Source organism: Lottia gigantea (genome assembly GCF_000327385.1).
Source record: "Lottia gigantea unplaced genomic scaffold LOTGIsca_30, whole genome shotgun sequence".
Classification (NCBI taxonomy): Eukaryota; Metazoa; Mollusca; class Gastropoda; family Lottiidae; genus Lottia; species Lottia gigantea.
This window is the reverse complement of record NW_008708987.1, coordinates 2,376,337-2,395,691: the sequence shown is the minus strand read 5'-3', so window position 1 is coordinate 2,395,691 and position 19,355 is coordinate 2,376,337. Positions and strand designations below refer to the sequence as shown.

The 19,355-nt window shown below is 31.8% G+C and overlaps 2 protein-coding genes across 2 annotated transcripts in view; one reads left to right on the top strand and one right to left on the bottom strand.

Moving 5' to 3' along the window:
• Window positions 1-2,981: 2,981 nt before the first annotated feature.
• LOTGIDRAFT_161737 (hypothetical protein) lies at window positions 2,982-8,500 on the bottom strand (the record flags this gene model as incomplete). Its single annotated transcript, XM_009057568.1, has 10 exons — window positions 2,982-3,120; window positions 3,268-3,317; window positions 4,435-4,599; window positions 4,967-5,075; window positions 5,545-5,669; window positions 5,955-5,987; window positions 6,560-6,702; window positions 7,368-7,442; window positions 7,817-7,991; window positions 8,465-8,500. The coding sequence occupies 10 exons, from the start codon at window positions 8,498-8,500 to the stop codon at window positions 2,982-2,984; spliced, it is 1,050 nt and encodes a 349-aa protein (XP_009055816.1).
• Window positions 8,501-9,038: 538 nt separating this feature from the next.
• The window catches only part of LOTGIDRAFT_189817 (hypothetical protein), a 36,092-nt gene continuing 25,775 nt past the window's right edge, over window positions 9,039-19,355 (top strand). The window contains exons 1-15 of the mRNA XM_009057567.1: window positions 9,039-9,174; window positions 9,674-9,784; window positions 10,207-10,271; window positions 10,974-11,075; window positions 11,580-11,662; window positions 11,880-12,077; window positions 12,547-12,631; window positions 13,285-13,383; window positions 13,794-13,986; window positions 14,227-14,324; window positions 15,194-15,301; window positions 15,961-16,050; window positions 16,508-16,637; window positions 16,900-16,985; window positions 17,546-17,738. Of these exons, the coding sequence (XP_009055815.1) occupies window positions 9,087-9,174; window positions 9,674-9,784; window positions 10,207-10,271; window positions 10,974-11,075; window positions 11,580-11,662; window positions 11,880-12,077; window positions 12,547-12,631; window positions 13,285-13,383; window positions 13,794-13,986; window positions 14,227-14,324; window positions 15,194-15,301; window positions 15,961-16,050; window positions 16,508-16,637; window positions 16,900-16,985; window positions 17,546-17,738 (1,729 nt within the window). The 5' untranslated portion in view covers window positions 9,039-9,086. The remainder of the gene's footprint in view (window positions 9,175-9,673; window positions 9,785-10,206; window positions 10,272-10,973; window positions 11,076-11,579; window positions 11,663-11,879; window positions 12,078-12,546; window positions 12,632-13,284; window positions 13,384-13,793; window positions 13,987-14,226; window positions 14,325-15,193; window positions 15,302-15,960; window positions 16,051-16,507; window positions 16,638-16,899; window positions 16,986-17,545; window positions 17,739-19,355) is intronic.

Genomic DNA, 19,355 nt, shown 5'->3' with positions numbered 1-19,355 from the left:
TGCCCCATTTTGTTGATTTTAGTTTTGGTTATGTGTAAATAGTCTTCAGAAATACTAGAAATGTAAACAAATCACATAATTCCTTTAAAAATACTTCAAACTAGGAATTTTACTCACTATTTCTATAGATGTCGTTTCTATATATGGCAGTGTCAAACTTTCAAATTCTGGACACACATGGATTTGAAGGCTCAAATTTCGACGAGCTGTGAATACTATTACTGATTAGCTTAGCTAAATAAATTCCCATTTCTGAGACTAAGGTACGATAGTTGAATAAATGGTGCATCTGTCCCTTTAAGATTAAAAAAAGTAGTAAATAAAACGTTGCTGAAATCAAATGATGTGTTTTGGATTAAGTTCTCAGACAAATTTATTTTGAGAAATTAAACGTGCAGATTTCTAATCATGATTTTGTATCTTTACCACACAATGCTGATTCAACGCGGTTTTTTATTAACAAGTCTCCAGATTGTCTCAGGATTTATTTATGTTTGTGTTTTTAAATACTTTTTAAAACTCTTATTTAAATATTTCTATTGCTTATTAATTTGTTAAAATATATAACATGAACAAGGCTGAAATTGTTTCCATTAAGTTGTCTGTCTTTTTGTTATGATTTTCAACAAATCATGTCTCAGAGTTGTGAGGGATTATGTCGTCTTTTGAAGGATTATCAGGAACATGTGCGAAGCTGAAAGTTGTTTATTAAGATTCTTAGAGTACTGTATTCCTTTGAAAAACGCTCAATTTTACATCAATTTCTTCCATTTTTTATGAAAAACTAAAAGTTACATTTAAAATGTAAACATCTGTGAGACTAAACATCTGTTTAAATTCTTAAAATTTTTATTGCTTCTTTTGTTTGCACTGAAAATTGATGATGCTGTTTCCATTCAAACTCACCTGCTAGACATATGTCTTTAAGTTTCTTTTGTTATCTCCAAGATTAGCAGTGCCATTTTGTCCCAACTGGTTAGATGTTATTGTCCCAGGTGTCTTAGCCGCGAGGATTACAGATCTGAAACTCTATAAGTCTTCAACACTCATAACTCTTGATAAAATATCTGTCGTAGGACAAAGAAATATCAGTGGATATGAATGAATAAATACAACTGGTCTTGGGCTGCGGTAGAATAAAAATTGAAAAAATTCTTCAACACTTATATCTCTTGTTACAACATCTATAGATTACAGATCTGAAACTCTATAAGTCTTCAACACTCATAACTCTTCATAAAATATCTGTGGCTCATTGATTTTGTAAATGTCTCATACTCTTAGACCCCCACTCCCCTCTCGTGACAATTCTGTGCCCCTTATCAGCCCCTACTTTATGATTTATAGAATAATTAACGTATATTTTTTTTTAATTTTCAGAATGCCAATATTTTACAGGCTACGTTACTATTGGTGAAAGATTTAGATAAAGATAGTTTGGAAATAGTTCAAGATGTCATACAGACTCGTCTGGATTCATTGTAAGCAGCAGATTTGTCTCCGTCTGGGTTTCATTCATCTTATTGATCAATTTTTGTTTTAAAGGGATTGCAAAGGGGTTTTCTAAAAAATTGTCAGGCAGTGGAATTACAAGAGCCACAGATGTCTGACTGAAAATTGGAATGGTGCATGAAGAGTGTAAAAAACCTCTTTACGTTTTAAGTTTGGTATTTCTCTGTCATAAATGCCAACAACATATTCTTGTTATTTTTTGGAGGAATGTGGCTCTAGGGCTGAAGCTGAAAAGTTTATAAGAAGGAGGCTATTTGATTGGTTTGGTCTTATTTGAAATTGAACTCAATTAAAGGCATACTACCTTTTATGATGACCAAAATATTACAATTTCATAACTTGGTTAAAATAAGTCTTTGTTCATGAGTGGACTATACCTGGTGTCAAAACTCTACAACAGAATCTCTCTATAATCTAATAAATTCATAAAACTAAGTAATAATTCATTAAACTAAGTCATTTTGAAATATGCTTAGAAGCGTGTGTTCAATAATTATTTAGTTTAATGAATATTTGGTCTTTTGTGGACATGTCATTCTTTAGTACCACCAGGCATGTCCAACTGATGAATATATACACTTGTTTGAGACTTTATATTTGATGTCTATTATAAGAGGTAGTGTTCCTTTAAGGAATGTTATAAGATTTAGATGTATATAGTAGTTGTAAATAACATGAATGATATTTGTATTTTGTATTTTAATCAGATTTGATTTATTTTAAAACTGTGATATTTTTGTGATTTTTTAACATTAAGAATTCTGACCTCATGTTGATATTCTTCCTAATTACTGAAAGGCAAAAGAAACTTCATGTGGATGTATCTTCTATTCATATATATTAATATAAGTAGAGATAAGGCAGCAAAAAGTAACAGTAGAATATTAAATAAGTTTATTAACAACAGAACAAGTAACTATCAGTGTCTGTTAAGTTTTAAGATATTCTACAAGTTACTATCCTTTCACTATAGTTTATTTCTCTGTTAAAATAGAAGTAGAATATTAAATAAGTTTATTAACAACAGAACAAGTAACTATCAGTGTCTGTTAAGTTTTATCAATATTTTCACAAGTGACATTTCTTTTACCTTCTAGTAGATCTGAAAAGGAATCATTCAATGGTGCGTTGAAAAACTCAGTTGGTTGGATATTTTTTGATTGTTTTGTCATATATTTATATAAATTGTAGATCAGAATCAATTGTGTTGTTATTTTCAATGCAATGGGTGCAATTTCTGTTTTCAATCTAGATAAACCAATATTTCATCCTTTCAATTCTAGAATTTGACCAAAGTCAAAGAAAATGTTAGTTCTCAAAAAGAGGTTTTAATAAATCTAGATTTTGACAGTACATCACATGAAGGTCTCTATTAGTCTTATTAGCTGGTAAAGGCAATATTCTTATGTCCCTTTAAAACATCAAAAAAGATAAAAAAAAAAAAAATTTGTTTTAATCAACACAAAATATCACATATGGATTATTTTCTTCTGATACACAGCTCGGCAAACTGGACAATTATTCCTCAGATCTCCTTCAGTCAATTTCTCTAACGTACACAAACACATGTCATGAAACACATGGGAACATGATAGTAATACTGTTGGTCTTCGCTTCATTGATATCACATTCACTTTCATATCATTTCCTGTTGTTGTTTTCGTAATGTTCAAGTCACTATTTTGACACTCATTGAAACCAGAGTGATCTTCGTGTCTGGTTTGTTCAGTTTCCGTCGTGTTGTCTGAAGGTAACGCTAAATCTTGTAAACATATCGGACAATCAGTGTCAGCCCGTAAAACTGCCTGAAAAATTGAAGACATGAAAAAACGATGCGATAATCTCGAGTCATTTCTGAACTACATTTGCCAGATTTTCTCAAAAATATGTCTGCTTCCACATCAGGTATAAAAATTCTCACGAGTATCCAAAATCCACTTGTGCAAAGACTCTAATAAGACAACCACCAAAGTCTTGTTGGATTTGCACAAAATATTTCACAAATGCAAACTTGTTGCTTTTGCTATTTTTGCAAATGTTGTTTTGATATCTGTACAAGTTTCACAAGTTTTGTTGAGTTTGCACAATAGTTCTGAGACTGAAACATCAGAAAAAGAAAAGTTTGTGAGACTCTGAGACTGAAACATCAGAAAAAGAAAAGTTTGTGAGACTCTGAGACTGAAACATCAGAAAAAGAAAAGTTTGTGAGACTCTGAGACTGAAACATCAGAAAAAGAAAGGTTTGTGAGACTCTGAGACTGAAACATCAGAAAAAGAAAGGTTTGTGAGACTCTGAGACTGAAACAACAGAGAAATAAAAGTTTGTGAGACTCTGAGACTGAAACAACAGAGAAATAAAAGTTTGTGAGACTCTGAGACTGAAACATCAGAAAAAGAAAAGTTTGTGAGACTCTGAGACTGAAACATCAGAAAAAGAAAAGTTTGTGAGACTCTGAGACTGAAACATCAGAAAAAGAAAGGTTTGTGAGACTCTGAGACTGAAACATCAGAAAAAGAAAGGTTTGTGAGACTCTGAGACTGAAACATCAGAAAAAGAAAAGTTGTGAGACTGAGACTGAAACATCAGAAAAAGAAAGGTTTGTGAGACTCTGAGACTGAAACATCAGAAAAAGAAAAGTTGTGAGACTCTGAGACTGAAACATCAGAAAAAGAAAAGTTTGTGAGACTCTGAGACTGAAACAACAGAGAAATAAAAGTTTGTGAGACTCTGAGACTGAAACATCAGAAAAAGAAAAGTTTGTGAGACTCTGAGACTGAAACAACAGAAAAAGAAAAGTTGTGAGACTCTGAGACTGAAACATCAGAAAAAGAAAAGTTTGTGAGACTTGCTTGACAACTATTTGGCTCCTATTCCCATTTATTCTATTATTTAACAAAATGTTTTGATATCCTCCAACCTACCTTTAATTGAACTTCCTCCCAATCCTGTTCAGATAAAATGTTGAACATCGCGTCAAAATTCTTAAAGACATTTCGACTGGCCTCCAGTGATTGGTCCATTTCTTGTAGGAAACCATGGAGACTAAAGTCACAAGATTTCACCATTCGATCTGTGATATCTTGAAGCTAAAATAACAAATATAAATTAAAGATTTTTTTGATAAATTATTGTAAGAGAACTTGAAAATTTAATTGAAAGTTTTGTCGATGTGTACCGGTAGGTCCGAGCAATATTGGATATTGGTGATAGTTAAGATTTATAAAATAAGCTATATGGTTAACTATATAAACTTCTCTACTGCTACTTATTGTGATACCAAAATATCGCCAATCCCGAACTTGTAAGGGCTCGACAATTTTCTTCGGTAGTAGGGAACACAACTGATACAACCAATACTCTCATGAAACCTCATGGATATGATGTCACGAGCATATCAGCGTTCTAACCAATCAAGCTACCACCCTCACCCAAGAATTATACTCTATTCTTTACCTTTTCCTCGAAGAATTTCCTGCGTAATTTAGGATCTGTTGGTGGGACTGACAAACGGAAGTTTTTATACCAACACCGTACAACGTAACCTCTCCAGACTGCCTGAATTCTATAGAATACAAAAACAATCAAAAAACTTATGAATCTAATTTGTGTAATGAGCATTTACTCTTGTCAAAAATTGAAATGAAAGAAGTTTTATGTAGATTACACAAATAAGATGGGACAGAAAGTTAATTCCCAAAAGCCATCTTTACTGAGCCTGATTGGGCTAATGAAGACAGGCAATGCCATGTGAGGGAAATTTTGCCAGGATAGTGGCCTTCTATTTGTTTTCGAACCGTCCAGAGATATTAAACGTGCACAGGATGTATAACATAGGGCATCAGTTTATCTAGACAACTAGAAGATTTTTTCATGTCTGATATATTATCAACAGCATTTGGGAAAGTGAATAAAACCCATAAACCTCTTACCAATCAATTTAACAACCCATCAGATATTCTTGAAGAGCGAGCATGACCTGCCTCATTAATAATTGAATTATTGTAGTTGGAGGTGAAATTAAATTAACTTACTTCGTGGCACAAGTTAGTCGATATTGTTTCGATCCTTCATGTATAACTCGAGACTGATATTGTTTGTGTCGACACATGGGGCACGTCTTTTTACCAGTATACTTTTCAAAAGCTTGGAGACAGGCCTGTTGATAAATAAATAAAACAAACGGAACCTTATTCAGATATAACAGGCATATTTTAACTCTTCAATGAAATGTCTTACCTGCATCACTGACAAGTGGAAACTGGGTTGAAAAATGAAACGACAGACAGTCTGGAAACCAACCAAGACATAGAGAAATTATTAGCAGAAAGAAATATTGATGTCATTATGATTAAGCATTTCTATGATTACCGGACTCACAGACATCTGACAGAAAATTAGAATGATGAAAATAAAATTGCTTAGAAAAAAAAAAAATACTTACCCTGTGAAAGACATGGCTACACGACAATAGTACCTGAAAACAATAATAACAATTTCACATGTTAAAGGGACAGTTGAGCCATTTTAGTGGACCAATCATACTTTAATCTCCGAAAGGAGAATTTTTTAGCTTAACCAATCAGTTCACAGTGTTCACAGCTCACCGTTGAAATTTGAGCCTTCAAATCCATGTGTGTCCAGAATTATCCGCAATTGAATGTTAAAATGATGACTCGTCAATTTAAGATACTCTGTGATATATAGAAAAGATATATATAGAAATAGTGAGTAAAATTCCCAGTTTGAACTGTTTTTAAAGGAATTATATGATTTTCATTCATTTCTAGTTTTTCTGAAGACTATTTACATATATTCAAGACTAAAATCAACCCCCCAAAATGGCGCATCTGTCCTTTTAAAATAAAATCAAGTTTTACAGAAGTTTTGCCATCAGTTATAAAATATTAAGCACGGTAATTAGGTAAGGTTAATCAAGAAAAGATCAATTGTTATCCTTGGTTATCTTGGTTGTTTTTGTCTTTTTCCATAAGTTTTAAAAATATCAAGGGGTGATAAGTATGTACTGAAAATGTCCAAATAGCAAACCTGTTGTTGCAAACCAAAATCTTCTTTACATATAACACAAGGTTGTTTGGAATCTTCTCTAATATTGGATTTAATTTTGACACCATTCCATTCAGCTTCTGTTAATAATTGTTTCGGTGCATCAACTAATCCAAACTTTTGAGCTGTAATATGAAAGAAATGAGACATGGTGTTTTCTGACCTTGAATATACATGATACAAGAAAATACAATATTTCCTCCAAACAACTCAAGGTTAATAATTAGACTATACTGTACGACAGTACAAAAATAGGCATTTAAAAAACATATGGCCATCCCTACCTAACCCTAACAAAGTCACTTAATATCATCCTTGAAAATCTAAAATGGCTTCACTCTTTAAAACAAAACCCAAACTAGCAGCCATAGAGAACACGCATCGTGATGCTGCAAATAGCCAGTGTGATGTAGAAAACCATGACAAGTCTTAAAGGTGTTAACAGGACAGTAGTCAGAAGACAGAAAGCCGAAGATAATACATGTGATACAGGAAAAAATGAATCCAAACTTGATTAATTTAATAGGACTTATAGCACAGCATCCCTGAGAACTGTGGTTCCTGTCATTCCAGATATTTGGGATATCTTCATTCAGTACTGATAAACACCCCACTTTAGTCGACACAGTTGATTTGATATTAATCATATTTTATTACAACTGAGTGAAAGGGATTTGACGACAATTTTAAAAAAACTTTTAGAAAACTTTGTTACAACTAAGATTATAAAGTATTATAGACAGAAATAACAGTATGGACAAGAACCACTGTAAAGATATAGAATACAAACCTAGAGTTAATGGTGGAGGTTTTATATCTAAAACAAATTCTTCTTCTTTCTTAACCTTTACATTGTCTTTCTTTACTAAAAAAAACCCAAAATATAAAAATTCATTTCTTAATTCATCTTTTGTAAGGATGGTCATCTTAAGCAGAGGTAATTTTAAAATTTGTGCAGGGTAATAACACAAATACAATAGATAGATATCTAACCATGAAAGGGGTAACAGAAAGAAAAAAGGTTTAAAAACCCTGATATAAATGGATTGTAAGATTTCACCATTTCATTTCTTTCTTTGTTCAATGTTTAATGATTTAAAAGTGAGGAGGGAGGGGCAGGGCTGATCCAGCCTTCATTTTTAAGAACCATGTATCGTTAATACTTAGTATATTTAAGCTAAAGGTTGCTTCCATCAAAGGGAGCTGATAACTATATTCTAAAAGAGACTATTTTCATACCTCTATTTCCAGTGTCTACCACTGATTTGATTTCTTTCTTCTGTTTAGATTTTGCAGCTGGTCCTATGCCTATTTTTCGAGGTCCGAATGTTTTTCCTAAAGCTAATGTCCTGACCCAATGGTCTTGTAAAGCTACTGCTGTTAATATTACACTACTGTTTGAATTGCCAGGGTTCTGAAATAAAATTTTATTTATAGAAACAGGAGAAGACCAGCGTAGGAAGATACACCTAAAGTATTGCCATGACAATATTTACCCAAGAAAAGTGTTCATAGGCTGCACAATGTGTCATTAAGTGGTTCGGAGGATAGGTAGGCCGAGCTCTCCGATGATGTAGAGAATCCTCATTAAAAAATGAGTCAGATTGCTGCCCCATTTTAAGACATAACCTATATAAAATTACAATTAAAACCATTAACCAAAAATTTAATGTAAACAAAACGAAAGTAGAAATTAGTTACCTTGACAATTACGACAACAAATACATTTTCGGAAAGATTTGTATAAATTACTAACCTTCTTGGAGGTTTCTTTTGATCTCAGGTTTCTATTCGACATCCCAGTTTTCAGTTTTACAGCAAAAGTGTCAAATGAAACTGTTTTAATTGAAAAATAAACAATTTAAAACTTTAAAATTGCAGTGCTACGCGAGCCGACATGTTTTTTTGCTCGATTGTCCACATAATAAAGTAAAGAAGATCTAATTCAGACTGGATAAAACTATCTACCGGAAAATGTCTACACGCATGGGCAATGAATAAATTCTTGTAAACAAACTTCTGTCAAGCAGTCAAGCATTAATAGAAAAAAGGTTTCAGCAATTCTCTGTAATGTTACAGAGTTTTATTTGAGAAAAAAAAGAAAACCATTTTTCTGAAGAAAATTTATTCAAGATGGCAGAGTCAGATCCCATCACGATCGTAAGTAAATCTTAGTGTAGCTGTTATTTTGAACCGAAGACGATATATTTGGTGTCCATGAATTGCCAACGTTTTCAATTATTTCAAGTTACTTACAATGGATATCCATTGGACTGTGATTAAGAGTATTTAAACAGACTAAAGCAATCTTCTACTGTGTTACTATCTCTCCATTTTGTCTCCAGTAATAAGCTTAAGGAAGGAAGCCGCGAACAGATGACTCTGTTATTTAGAGGTTTGCTTGCTAGCCTTGTTGGCCAAAATCTTCAAAGGTTGATTATCATCATCACTAACTATTCAATTTCAGGCCAAACTGAACTATTACTGTAGAGAGAAGTATTACAGTCATATGGAAAGTGTGGCGTCGGAAAGTTTACAGAAATACGGAAATGATCCAGTCTTGAAATTCTTTATAGCTTATTCTAAAATTCTACAAGGTAAGAAAGATATTAATTGTTGTTAAAAGAAAAATTCCCCAATAACTAAGCTCCTTAAAATGCACACCAAGCTGACAATCTCAATCCTAAGTGGTATCCGGTGTTAAAATTCTTTATAGCTTATTCTAAAATTCTACAAGGTAAGAAAGATATTAATTGTTGTTAAAAGAAAAATTCCCCAATAACTAAGCTCCTTAAAAAGCACACCAAGCTGACAATCTCAATCCTAAGTGGTATCCGGTGTTCCGAAGATGTTGCCTTTATTGAAAGACTTCATCACAAGGCTATTATTGTTCAATGTATACTTACTGCGGCACGGTTACAAACTTCTACAAGGTACAACATATTTATGGTGGTAAAAAGGAAAATGACAATAAAAGGGCAAACAATTCAAACATTCAAAGGCTGTGATTTGATTTTTCAGCTGGTAGTTAATATGTTCATGAAACCAATGTTAACTGTCCATGTAAATACATTTTCTTTCGTTTAATTTTTTCAGGGAGGTATCAGGAGGGTATAAGAGAACTGGATGTATTAAAAGATAAACGTGACGTCAATATCTGTTCCTTAATGGCCTTGATATACGCTCATAAAGTCCAGCAGACTGTTGGTAAGTTTCATTAGTTTATTCTGAATTAGACCTTTCATGCTGTCCTCCTATATTGGTATTGCTTGTTTTATAAATATACAGACCATCATGTAGACTTTACAGATCTCTTCACTCTCAGCATTATCATCTTTTATACCTTGAATTATCTAAAATAGCTTTGAACTAACGAAAAGGAAAAGCTCAATCGGTAGAGAAGTAATTTGTCGCCATTTAGACAAATTCTGATGCCTCTTCCAGTGCGTTTGAGAGTCAACCAGGTGTCAGCTTTCAACCCATATCACTTACCTATTCTGAAGTATAGTACCTTATATTGATAGGACTGTTTAACATCAAGAGTGTGTTGTTTTCATTGAGTTACTGGCTACCTGTTATAGTTTCACCATTTGATCTCAACCGTAAAATTTGGTTGTAATATTTTGTAGATCGAGAGGCTGTACAGGAATTAGAAGGAAGATTGAAGGATGAAAGAAAACAAGCTGGAGAAGTAGTAAGTTTTTTGTCTTTTTCTCATATTACATTTTACTTTTATAATTTAGTAGTTTTATTACTATTATTTTTATTTGTTAAATTATATTTTATTTCTCTAGTTTCATGCTGTTTAAAGTGATACTACGTCTTAGAATGAACATAAAATTTAAGTTCTGGAAAAGGTCACTATCGGTCTATATTCATCAGTGAACTTACCTGGTGTCATAAAGTTACAACAGAATCCCTGTAAAATCTAGAAAATTGGAAAATTCATAAAACTAAGTAATTGTCGAAAAACGCTTAATCTTGATATTAAGTGTTAAATTATGATTTGGTATGGGTTGGAGCAGCTTTCGAGTGGATAGAGACGAGTGGATAGAGACGCAGAGTAAAATAAACATAAACTTTAATGATGAGCCCTTAGTAAGATAAGCTCAATATAAAGTAAATAATCTGATGCTCGGCGACGGTGATGCACCACAATATTGTCAAGTGCCTTATTAGGTCAATATTGTTACACAGAGCACATCCTCATGAATCAAAATAATAAGTAGGTGTAGACAGAATTCAAAATGGTAGAAAATGGGAAATTTTGAAATTGTTTTAAGCCAACATTCTCATTTATTTTTTTAACTTGATTCAAATATTATTAACCCAAACCATTAAGAGTATTTGATGAGTTTTCAAAATTTGTCAAGAGTTGTAATATCGTGTTTTTCAGGGTTTATATTTTGCTGGTTTGTTTATGTTCCACGCTGGTAAACCTGATAAAGCCAGAGAATATATTGACAGAACATTGAAACAAAATGCTGAGTTTAAAATGGTAGGTTTCATTCTCTAGTTTGTTTGTTAAAGAGATTGTAAAGAGGTTTTCTTAACTTTTATATGTGTCAGGGACACTGATAGCTTCAATTTGCACCATTCCAATTTTCAATAAGATGTCTGTGGGTCTTAAAAATCCACTAAAAGTAATCGTTCAAAGGGTAGGTTTCTAGGGTTCTAATGTCTTAGAAGTCCCATTCAAGACTGATAACAATTTCAATTTGTCCAGTATACTGGTCGAAGGGGCACACGTAGATAAAGCACCTAGTAGTTTGGATGAGACAATAAACCAAAGCTGTGCAAGTTAAAGATTCCTTGACAGTCCTGGTAATAATTTCTGTTACTCTGCATGGCATTACCTGTCCTCAATATTAACCGGTGCATGAAATACCACTTCAAAAGTCCTAGTGTGATAATATCAAATTGCTGCATTCTGTGTTACAAGAATGGTGGTTATTGCAGTCAAGGTATAAGATGAATGTGTGATGCTATGTCTCAATTACAGGCGTTAGTTCTAAAAGGTTGGATTGAGTTGATGAGTGGACGAGAAGCCAAGAAATCAATCAAATATTTTGAAGATGCTATGAGGTAAGATTTGATTTAGTTAGTGTAGTCTACAGTAGATACTCACATTTCACCAAGGATTCTTTTAAAAATTGACCCGAAACATTTTGTTAATCGATTGTCATCTTGAATGGACCCCAATTTGACCCCGTTTAGTCACATTGCTTGAAAATGTATTGTTTCATAAATGAAAAATAAGAAAGATTAGGGACCCTTTCCATTTTGATGACATAAATTTCAGCCTCGATGGATCTAAAGATATCGATGCTCTCTTTGGAAAATCTAAATTTATGGAGAACCGAAGAAATTATAGTGGTGCTCTAGAAATAGTGAACCAGATTGTTGTGTCGTTTCCAAACTTCACTCCTGCCTTAGTGGAGAAGATGAGACTACAGTTGGCCTTACAAGATTGGGAACAGACCATCGAGACCGCTCAAAGGTAGGATCTTGATCTGGATCAAGTCTTGTTGCCTAGTGATGCTGTAGGCTTGGTAAAAAATTCCCAGAAAATGTGTTGTAAATATGGAATTTTTGGTTGATTGTAGGATTTTTTCCCCATTATTCCAGTTGACCCTGCTGTATGGGTACAGATAATCCTGGAAAGATCATTGTCAAGAGGTTTGACCTAGGATCAGCTGGCTGAAAGGATCCTCATGAACCTGAGTTGTTATCTGTGTAAGATCATTGTCAAGAGGTTTGACCCATGACCAGCTGGTATAAAGGATCCTCGTGAACCTAAGTTGTTATCTGTGTAAGATCATTGTCAAGAGGTTTGACCTAGGATCAGCTGGCTGAAAGGATCCTCATGAACCTAAGTTGTTATCTGTGTAAGATCATTGTCAAGAGGTTTGACCTGGGATCAGCTGGTTGAAAGGATCCTCATGAATTTAAATTGTTATCCGGATAAAAGCTATTGATCAAGATTTTCACTGTATAGAAGCTATCAAATATCAAGCATTATCTTACATGTGTCGAGAGGGACAGTTTGAAAAGGAAAGTACATTATTTACATTATATTACATTATATTTACATTATATTACATTATATTTACATTATATTTACATAATATTTACATAATATTACATTATATTTACATAATAGTTACATAATATTACATTATATTTACATTATATTTACATTATATTACATTATATTTACATTATATTTACATAATATTTACATAATATTACATTATATTTACATAATATTTACATAATATTACATTATATTTACATTATATTTACATAATATTTACATAATATTTACATTATGTTTACATTATATTTACATTATATTTACATAATATTTACATTATATTACATTATATTTACATTATATTACATTATATTTACATTATATTTACATTATATTTACATTATATTTACATTATATTTACATTATATTTACATAATATTTACATTATATTTACATTATATTTACATAATATTTACATTATGTCTACATTATATTTACATTATGTTTACATTATATTTACATTATATTTACATTATATTAACATTTTCATAATTACATTTTCTCATTTACTTTTTCACATTTACATTTTCCATGGTATCAAATTTGATAAAAGTGTTTTGATAAGTGGTCTTTATTTATAAGATTTGTAATAATTTTGATTAATTTTCAGGCGAGTACTAAGATAGGTGATTTGATAACATCTATTGATAGATTTGAGTCGCATAACGCCCACCTGTATTGTCATATGGCTCAGATATTCAGTCGGCTGGTAAGTAGATTAAATATATGATGATATTATTAGTTTCCTTTGTTTGAAATGAAAATGCTATCTTTAATATCAAAGGAGCTTTGAATCATGAAACGTTTAGGTTTAGTGGAATTGCAAGACTCACAGATGTTGATTGAAAAGAGATTTGGTCAAGGTCCAGCTGGTAGACAGGACCCTGTTTTTTCTTAGTTTTAATTTGATTATGGTATCTCTCAATGTTAAATATTCAGAGCCTAAATTGTTGTCCATGTAGAATCTATGCTGGAAGATATAGCCAAGATCCAACTGGTAGACAGGATCCTCAAGAACTTATGTCATTACCACTCACTTAGTTGATTGTGTTTTATCATTGTTTTATGTATTTCTTATGAAACAGGGTCGTCAAATATTTGATATTATTTATATTTCAGTGTGGACGTAATGGTCTGATATTACAACAGACGTACACTCTAATAGAGAGAGCCGTTAGTATTGATGGTGATAACTCACAGTTTGTTAACGAACTAGGCTATCAGTTATTATTACAAGGCAAAGTGAGGGATGCTTTACGTTGCTATAGAAACGCTATGAAAATGGATGAAAGCAGTGTTCCTTCTCTAACAGGTAATTGTTCGGATTGTACATGTGACTAATTGTGCTATAGGCTATGCACGGTTGTAAATAGTAAAAGAGTAAGCTAACTATGCTAAACTTTGGTTTCTGTAAGCACCATGATCACATTTTTGTTTGGAGTTCAGTACTATATAAATATAGATATCATTATAACGCTATCCTGGCAAAATTTCCCTCATTACTCAGTATGATTTTTGACAGGAATGTTGTACAGTATATTTTTTACTATAGGGATAATTCAGTGTCAACTGATAGAGAACCAACTAGATGACGCTTCACAGCAACTAGAATTCCTGAATGAGATACAGCAAACCATTGGTCGCTCAGCTGTAAGTCTTTTTCTTATACTTGATGTTTTTCTTATCAATCTGTTTAAAATACAGATCAGGCCATGCATTCTCAAAACAATCTTAGCGCTAGGATGTCCTAGAATCAATGTTAGAAGATAGGAACCTAGCACATCCTAGAATCAATGTTAGAAGATAGTAACCTAGGATATCCTAGAAACAATGTTCAAAGATAAGAACCTAGGACATCCTAGCGCTAAGATCGTTTCAAGAATACGTGGCCTGGTTCCAGTACATCAAAAAATCTTACGATCAATTTTTGAGGTAAATATGGTAGATCTCGATATAAGATTAAACAGTAACGACAATTATTCATCGTAATATATTTCGAGAAACAGGGACTTGTATTTTCTATTTTGCGTTTATAAAGTTGAAATCTAGGTTTATTGATGTATAATTTCTGGTTTGAAGATTAGTTACACCACAGTCAGTCATCACTGTAGAAATTTTGACATTTCCCATGCTATCTTCACAGTGTCTAGCTTTTACTAACTTACATCTAATACCTTGGTGTGAGTGGGTGAACGAAGTTTGTAAATGAAGCAATCTTATTAGATTGTACACTAGCCAATACAGCCAATCAGAACCCTTGACAAGTTACATACACAACCATATTGTTTACAGTCTTTCTGTTGAGGTCTCTGATTGGCTGTATTTTCTAGCGTACAATCCAATTCATTCTTGAATGTACAAACTTTCGAGATACAAGAAAAGTGCGTAATGGTGTCAGGGTATTAGACAAAGTTTGCAATACGGTGATATTGTGAAGATGTTGCCATGCTTTGTATACATTGATTGCTAGGTACGTTGCCATGGTAAATTATTCAAGATGTATTTTGTTACCATTACAGGAACTATCTTATTTGACCGCCATGATGGCACAGAAGAAAAATAAGTCTCCAGAAAAAATTATAGAATATTTAAATGATTGTATTGAAGTACATTTTGCTGGATTGAAGGTTGGAATTTTTGTTTTTTTATATTACAAACGCCCAAATCTCTTTATTCAATGTAATAGAAGACACACGGACCATTTCACAAAGTTTGTTTTATACTGTAATAGTCTTATTTTTCTATAACTTGTACTTCTAAAGTTTCATGATAATCCAGAACAGTATGATAATTCAGAACAGTATGATAATTCAGAACAGTATGATAATTCAGAACAGTATGATAATTCAGCTTATTGAAGGACCATTTTACAAAGGTTTTGTTTTTTGTTGAATTTACCTGATCCAAATAATAGGATACCCTATAGCACAACTCATGATGGAACAATCAAAAATATAATCTGGTAAAAAAATTATAGTAGTCCTAAAGTCCAGCATGCTTCAAGAGCACAATGGTCAATGAACTGTGAAACATGTCTATATATTACATCTGATATTGTCCTGTATTTATACAAAATACATACCGTTAATATTTCTACAAATATCTCGTGCTGCGTGAGATTTTTCGACATCTATTTTGATATGAATTACACGTTATAAAAATCTTCATTAGCCAACATGGTGCAGAAAAGTAGGACGTTAAACTCCCTTTCATTTTATTTTATTTCAAGACTTAAACAGGAACAGTAACGTGAAACAGTAGGATGTAAAACTCCATTCTATTTCAGGGTCTACCATTAGGAGTCCAGTATTTCTGTCTCATGAATCCTGATTTTTTACTCCAAGTTATGAAGACGTATCTACAGTATGCACCTCAAGTAGTAAGTGTTTGTTTTTTATACCAATTTGAAAAAGAATTTTGACTAAATCTTTTCTCCCTGTGTTCAACATTACTCCAGTTTTTGTAAAAGAACATTGTGCGATTGTGAAAATATTTGAGATACTACAAACTCTTCATTATAACTTATAGATATTTCAAAATATATTCTGTCAATATCTTATCATAGAATGTTGTGATTCCCTGTCGAACAGAACATAGATCATTTGATGCCAACGCTTCTTAACATGTTTCATTTTTGTTCCTTAAATGTGGGATAATAAATTTATAAATAGGGATTAGGGTGGTTGAAAAGAAACTAGTTACTATTGGCAACCAACTAGTCGCTATTCAACAGAAGACACTAGCACAGGGTTAAAGTAAAGTTTAAAAATATTTTGATCATGCTTATTGTATTTGATCTAAAGATAGAATAATTTTTGATAATTTGATTTTAGCCTGTCCCTGCTGGCCAGCCACCTAATCCTGTATTAAAGAGGTGTCAACAAGTCCTAGATCCACTAACCCGAGCCGTACCTGGTCTGATGGAAGCTGTTTATCTTTTGGCTAAAGTCAGGTTTTTATCTGGTGAGTAGTCGTATTATTTTGTCACAGATTAGATCTAATTTTTTTAGGTCTTTTTTCACCTTAATTCTCCTGATGATAGATTTTGTGTCCAAAACACATCAAGAAATTGAAATGACGAATCGATATTGTAGTATTTTGTCACAGTTTAGATCTAATTTTGTTAGGTCTTTATGTACCTAATTGTCCTGATGATAGATTTTGTGTCCAAAACATATCAAGTAATTTAAATGACGAATCGATATTGTATTATTATATATTGTAGGAGATATTGAAAATGCCCAGACGACATTACAACATTGTTTAGAACAAGACGCTACGTTTTCTGATGCTCATATCTTGATGGCACAGGTCTGTATTCAATCTTTAATCTTTGTAGATTTTTGTTGTGTATCTACTTTAAGGGATTGTAAAGAGGTGTAAACTTAATGTATTTTTTTTTATGGTGGCATTTTGTTTTGTATTTACGCGATGGATTTGTAAAGACCTTTTGTAAGACTCTATTCTATCTTTGGTGGTATTTTCATGTAAAAGGGATTGTAAAGAAGTGTTCTTAACTTTTAATGTACACAATGGGTTTTTTGTGGCATTTCTCCTTAAAGGGATTGTAAAGACATTTTCTGTAATTTTATGTGTATCAGGGACACCGATAGTATTGATTTGTCCCATTCCAATTTTCAGGCAGACATCAGTGGGTCTTGCAATTCCACTAAAACTAAGTATTTTATGATGTCTCTATGGCACTACAGATAATATCTATTTGAGTCTTTGGCTATTTTCCTACAGCATGGAAAGCTACTCTACAATCAATCTCATTGTCATCAATTGCTTTTAATAATAATATTTATTTTATGAATACAGAAATGGAATGGAAAAAAGACCCAATAGTTAATGAATTATTCTAATTTTAGATTCATTCAAGTCAGAATAATTTTAAGCTAGCAAACCAATCTCTAGAGGTTGGACTAAGTTATAATTTCGAGGTTCGGGACCATCCATTATATCACCTGATTAAAGCCAGAATATTGAAAAAACAGGGATCTTTGACAGAAGCTGTTCAAACTTTACAAATGGCCATGGCCTTACCTGGAATCAAAAAGACAGGTACAATTTCTTTTTTGCTTACCGGGTATTACTTTTCCCTTCGTCATCAATTGCTTATAAACATTCTAGAAGGCACAATTCTTGACGGATTTTGACGAAACTTGGTGTGAGTGTTTGTAATCACCAAAGGATGAACCGTATAGAAAATAAAAAATTACAAGATATTAATATTGCCCTTGTTCTTCAAAATGAGTTCAATTTTTAGCTCGTAAACACTCCAGAAGATACCTTGAGATCTAACTGGAAACTCATCCATGATTGAACCCCCCACCCCACACAGAACAGTTCCTCAAGAAGGAACTAATCCATACCACAATGTGACAACACAGTTAATATTTCTATGATTAATATATCAGGTAGAGATAATATTTCTATGATTAATATAACAGGTAGAGATAATATTTCTATGATTAATATATCAGGTAGAGATAATATTTCTATGATTAATATAACAGGTAGAGATAATATTTCTATGATTAATATAACAGGTAGAGATAATATTTCTATGATTAATATAACAGGTAGAGATAATATTTCTATGATTAATATAACAGGTAGAGATAATATTTCTATGATTTATATAACAGGTAGAGATAATATTTCTATGATTAATATATCAGGTAGAGATAATATTTCTATGATTAATATAACAGGTAGAGATAATATTTCTATGATTAATATATCAGGTAGAGATAATATTTCTATGATTAATATATCAGGTAGAGATAATATTTCTATGATTAATATAACAGGTAGAGATAATATTTCTATGATTAATATAACAGGTAGAGATAATATTTCTATGATTAATATAACAGGTAGAGATAATATTTCTATGATTAATATAACCGGTAGAGATAATATTTCTATGATTAATATAACAGGTAGAGATAATATTTCTATGATTAATATAACAGGTGGAGATAATATTTCTATGATTAATATATCAGGTAGAGATAATATTTCTATGATTAATATAACAGGTAGAGATAATATTTCTATGATTAATATAACAGGTAGAGATAATATTTCTATGATTAATATAACAGGTAGAGATAATATTTCTATGATTAATATAACAGGTGGAGATAATATTTCTATGATTTATATAACAGGTAGAGATAATATTTCTATGATTAATATAACAGGTAGAGATAATATTTCTATGATTAATATAACAGGTAGAGATAATATTTCTATGATTAATATAACAGGTAGAGATAATATTTCTATGATTAATATAACAGGTAGAGATAATATTTCTATGATTAATATAACAGGTAGAGATAATATTTCTATGATTAATATAACAGGTAGAGATAATATTTCTATGATTAATATAACAGGTAGAGATAATATTTCTATGATTAATATATCAGGTAGAGATAATATTTCTATGATTAATATAACAGGTAGAGATAATATTTCTATGATTAATATAACCGGTAGAGATAATATTTCTATGATTAATATAACAGGTAGAGATAATATTTCTATGATTAATATAACAGGTAGAGATAATATTTCTATGATTAATATAACCGGTAGAGATAATATTTCTATGATTAATATAACAGGTAGAGATAATATTTCTATGATTAATATATCAGGTAGAGA